Genomic DNA, 5,500 nt, shown 5'->3' on the forward strand with positions numbered 1-5,500 from the left:
GCCGCGGTCTGAAGTCATTACATGTCTGCGCTGACAAATCGAGAACGACAGCAGAAGAAAACAATGTGATTGTGAGTCGCTCACTTCGTCCCAGATTTGATTAGTCCGACGGCTAAATGTGTTCATAGGATAGAATATTACACGCTTTCATTGCATCCTGGCCGAATCTCGGCAATCTTCAAATAGAAGCGGTGTCTCGTTCCTATGGATTTGAAGCAGTAAGAACCACCGCAAGTGAAATTCATAGGCGCATTTTAGCCTTGCGTTTCGCACCGCTACCACCTGAAAGGTCTAGACCGCAACTATCATCAGACTTCGCTACATATTCTGTGAACATCTATGATCGAAAGAACAACATTCACGCGTTTAAGGTACAACATTTGGAGTATCATGGAAGGAGGGAGTCGTGGAGGAAATACAAGTTCTGGAAGCGATCTGATGATTGATTTGTAATACCTACGGTAGTTTAATCACAATGAGTAGTTTACCTTGCACAGACTGATCGTACAAAGCTACCATCATAATGTACTTTCCTTTGTTCAAGGATCATTTACCGAATTCCGAGAAAAATCAAGACATTGGCCAGAGTTTGACTGTAAGTCTAACCACGCAGCTGCCAGTGTTCGGTATCTTCCTGTGAAATCCGTACTTATGGACCGGCTTGATTTCGTTCCTGTTTTGTCCGTCCCATGTCTTCAACTGGTTCCGAAAAAGTTTCCCGACCTTAGTGCGAGTTTCCAGCACTAACTTTCAGACGAAGTCGTGGCAATTTGTTCTGTGTTAAGCCGAGGAACTCCCGTTCGCTAAAGATCTACTGCGTTACTTTAGCCGTCAAGACAGTCAATACCGTTCCGCCGGCGCTCTCATTAGGCGACTGATCCTCTGAACCAGAGAATACATACTTCATTCGCAGTGCCTCGTTACTACTTATCCAGGACAAACGCTCTGTCCTTGCACAGAAGAGAGAAGGACCCAGGACATTTTGTGGCTCTGACGACCTCTCCGATTTCGGTCGGATTGGAATTGGACATGGTCTCATATAATCTCTGTGTTCTTTAAGTTCCTGCCTCTGTTATCTTCCCTCGGAATATTAGCTAACATAATCTGGACTTGTATATAGGTTACTCGGGCCATTCTCTGAGTCTCTGACAATGTCCCATTTCTTCAGCCCAGAAGTCTTGTTACTCAAAAGCGTCTCCTACCTTCCGACTGTACTAGATAGCTACCGTGGATGCGACGACTCAGGGATACCGATATCCATCAGAATTTTCGTTAGGCATGTTTGCAGTGCGAATTTCTCATATTTCTTTACATCGTGTCCCGTAAAGCGGCCAAGCGAATGTTCTGTATGCTTAACTTCATATCCCACATTGCCTCCGCTAAAATTCAATGTCCTTGTTCGTCTTATTTTTATCTCCATTCTCTCTGAGGACCTGTCACAATCTTCACATGGCGCATCTACTGTTGTTTTCCTACAAATTCCGATCGATGTTCACGGTGCTGTGGAAATCAAGATATGATATTAACCCTGAAAGTGATGTTCTCCGAAATTTTCAACTATTACATCCAGGGGATGATTCAACAACACTCATAAGACCAATCACAGGGAACTCTTGTATCTTCACCTTCAAAAAAAGCGGGCCGATGTAGTGCTATCCAGGCGCTTACCTTGCAGAGAGCATGGCTGAGAAACGGACTATCAATGACGGAACAGGTGGGAATGTCTGTGGCTTGGAAATAGCATATCCATCCTTCCTGAGGGATGCAGCGTATATCCTTATAGTCCAAGAAACACAACCTGAGGCTTCTTGAGGCCACCTACATCTCCTTGTGACGACTTTGTCATTTACACCATCATTGCCACACGGTACAGTGCCTCTTGAGCATGCCATGCGAGATTAAATGCTTGATGGTTGCTGTTCAGCGGCAAAGTTGGCCTTCGATGTCGTCGAAGCGATTGGTGCGGTGCTTCTCTTCGGATTTCCTGTGTGTCCCATTACACAGCCAATCAAGAGACTTCATACCCTCATCACTCACATGCCAATGATGAACAAAGCTCAGTCACGGCTTATTCATTTAGAACGCATGGATTTAAATGCTCGACGACTCACAAATCGTACAATGAGAGCCTGCGCAAGATGATTAGAAATATGACTCGTCAAGATTCACGGTCTGTAACAGTATAATGTAGAGATGATGGTTCAAATATTCCAGTGCTGCATTAACAATAAAGCGTGTCACAGCTTTTCTGAAGCTTCAGGGAGAATGGGAAGGTGTTTCGAAGAGCACAGATTTCAGTCATTGACGACGTCTACAAATTTTATTTCCACAAGTTCGGAACATATAGATATCCACATAATTCACGCAAGCGTAAATTGCTTGTAGGGCCTAAGGTTCTCGCAAGATTCAAGTTTTCTTTCAGAATGCCAATTCTAGTAGGGCGGCACAATGAGGAGAATTTTCTCCGGAATGCATGAAATATCTTAATAAATACAAAATATATTTTAATTTGTACCGTTGAACAACGTGCCGTACCTATGCTAGAACAAAAGTAGGTCACACCCTTCTTTACAGCGTCCGAAAGTGCCCGTCCGTATCGCTTGAAACATAGCCCGGACATCAACCCATCCTTCTCGACGTATACATAGTATTGTACCACGTTCTGATGAGGATGCTCCACCAACATCTCGGAGACAAGCGCCTCCTAGATCATATGCGGCCAAATAGGATCGGATTTCCCCAGATCCTCTGGATGAAAATGGAACGACGTGCCGACCTTGACATAACTGTCCTTGAGCAAAGATTCCGGAGCACGGATTAATCCAGGGGACGGGGCAGTTTGGTATAGGGAACTTGGTACAAGTTTGGCATCACGACTAAGGGTAGAACGAGCATCCTCATGTTCACCGCGGGGACGTCGAGAGGGCAATTGGAGGTAAAGGAAGTCGGCCCCATCCGACGAAAGCAGTTCGCGTAGGCGGAACGGCGAGTCAGCTGCAACATCCATAATTGCGACATCGTGAACAAGGCGCCGTCGGCGGTCGGTGGGTTCAAGAGTGGTCATCAGGTTTCCTTGATGAAGAAGATTCTAATATTAAAGCGCAGAAGAAGGCGAAGCGCGCAGAATCGATGAACAACTCGTTGAAACGAGTCAAGCAACACGAGGGCACATCCGTCGACGATTATGATTTGGACACGGATTTCATCAGAGCTTGAAAAGCCTGGGAGCATGAGTACCCCGAACAAAAGAAACATGCCTTGTCCTGAGAACTGGGGGCACGTCTTTGTCGTCCAACCAAGAATATGTTTGATATTAGCTACACGTTCCAGGCTAGTTTCTGATGAGTCTGATGCGAGGAACCTTTTTGAACTGCGTTACTTTTGCATAGATCATCTGGACCTTTTCTCTTTTTCAGTTTCGAGTGGTTCTGAGGACAGACATAGAATCCTTTCTCGATCATATCAAGAAAGGTATCAAGCATATTCATGGTCTTGGATTAGTACATGTGAGTTCATCTCGCGAGTGTGATGATGGACACGTTTATAATTAACATGCAGAACGATATCAATCCCAGCAACATTCTACTCGAAGCCGATGGTACACTGGTAATCATCGACTTTGATTCGTGCATTGAAAGAGGGAAATCGATTGATGGAGAAAGGGGGACATATCCGTTTAGTAACGATACAGAAACAGCAGAATTTGGCAATGACTTATACGGAGTCGAGAAGATATGGGAGTGGATGGAGGAAACTATACCAGGAGACTCTCATTAGGTAGTAGGCATCATATACATTCTTTCGCCTTGAGATCAGCTCCAGGATTCTCTTAGCAGTACGCTATATAAGTTTATCATCAACGTGACACATATATTCAACATTAAAAACATTGTGACCACATTTCAACTGGTTACTTATCCCTCTGACATCTTATAGCTTAGCACGCACAGGTCGCCCACATCTCCAAAATTCTGGCTTCGTCTCGAACCCTTTCAGTAATGGAAAGACTGGTGGATTCAGGTAGGGATAACACTAATACTTGCGGTGACACAACCTACTTTTCCATGAAAGGATGCTGACTACAAATCCGGGCGAGCTGTCTGCTTAGCAACACTCCCTCGGCATGGTATTAGCTTTTAGTATTCATTGGGTACAGGGGACTTATGTTCCTGATTTTCTTTGACCTTTTATCGTGGCATATATGTGACCCTGGAAGCTCGGACGCCGGAGGTATCGATCCGGCTATAGCATCTGTATAACATGGGACGTCAAACACTCTTTGGACCAATTATCCCTAGTGAACAGAATCTCACCATTCGCTGCAGTTGACTTAAATGTTATATTGCAAGTCCCAATGATTAATTTGCAGTATCTCATCTTCTTTTGTCTCATTGATCTGGTTGTCTTTTACGAGAGGCCCTAGTTCTGAAGCAGTGACCACTCTGCCTGCTCGCTCCACCTATCGTTGGAAGCCCATCCTCGCCAAGAAAAGAAAGACCCAAACGGAGGGCTCCTTCTGATCCTCCACTTCATGATGACCCTTTTCCCTTTTACGCACTAAAATGTCTCTGTATTCTTTCCATCATCGCATCCATAGTCATTTCCTTTGCAGATAAACGGCCAGTGTTTTCATTGTCTTGGAGATAGTCGATCCTTTGACTTGGACAACAATGCCCTTTCTCCGTGCTTCAACAATGTCCAAGCCTGACAATAGTCCCAAATCTGACTCGTTCCAAACTGAGATACCGTCGAATCTTTGAGCATCTCTTTGGGAGAGCAAGGTCATTCTCCAAGTCTCAACTTTTCACTCCATTTACGGCTTGTGCTACTCATATCATGGGCTTTGTTCTCTCAGGGCTTCATTTGATGACTTACATGTCTTTTCACAGACCGTCGCTTCCCCCAGGTGTACATATATCTGCGACAAATGCACCGGAGTATTTACAAAGACGGGCAACTTGAAAAACCATAAGCCGCTCCATTGGACGAAGGAAGAACGGGAAAAAGTGTATGTCTTATTTCTACCTTCACTGACACGTAAAATGAATTTCTCTGCCACAGAATGTACAAATGCCTGGAGTGTCCACAAATGATGCTACGGAGATCCGAGTTGCGACACCATATTAACTGGAGGCAGTAAGTCCTTTGTTTAATCTCTACTAGTCACTCAGCATCCTTATCGCTATTTTCTCAGCAGGAAGATAGTCTGCAGCGACGTTAACTGTACTTTCACGACGCTTTCACAACGACGAAGCCGGCGGATATGAGATGGCACAAAACGAGCCACTGCAATGCACCAGATCCGTGCGTCGAACCCCCGCGCACACCTTGGCAGTGGCACCGTGTTACCCCTACGTATGCTTCACGCTACTGCCCAGCATAAGCTATCCCCAGTCCCTTCGACAAGCGCTGCTGCTGATGGCTCTCTGTCGGACTCTTGGGGCTTCTCATCCGCTCCCAGTCGTACCGTGCCATCTCCCGACGCCTTCGTATAATCCTA

The 5,500-nt window shown here is 45.4% G+C and overlaps 1 protein-coding gene across 1 annotated transcript in view; it reads left to right on the forward strand.

Annotated features, from left to right (window-relative positions):
• BT62DRAFT_936841 (uncharacterized protein) overlaps nucleotides 1-5,500 on the forward strand; it is a 9,003-nt gene that overhangs the window by 1,286 nt on the left and 2,217 nt on the right. Inside the window, exons 4-5 of the mRNA XM_043187196.1 lie at nucleotides 2,649-2,788; nucleotides 4,134-4,150. Coding sequence (XP_043035216.1) covers nucleotides 2,649-2,788; nucleotides 4,134-4,150 — 157 coding nt within the window. The remainder of the gene's footprint in view (nucleotides 1-2,648; nucleotides 2,789-4,133; nucleotides 4,151-5,500) is intronic.

This window comes from Guyanagaster necrorhizus, assembly GCF_019112545.1.
Source record: "Guyanagaster necrorhizus MCA 3950 unplaced genomic scaffold BT62scaffold_35, whole genome shotgun sequence".
Classification (NCBI taxonomy): Eukaryota; Fungi; Basidiomycota; class Agaricomycetes; order Agaricales; family Physalacriaceae; genus Guyanagaster; species Guyanagaster necrorhizus.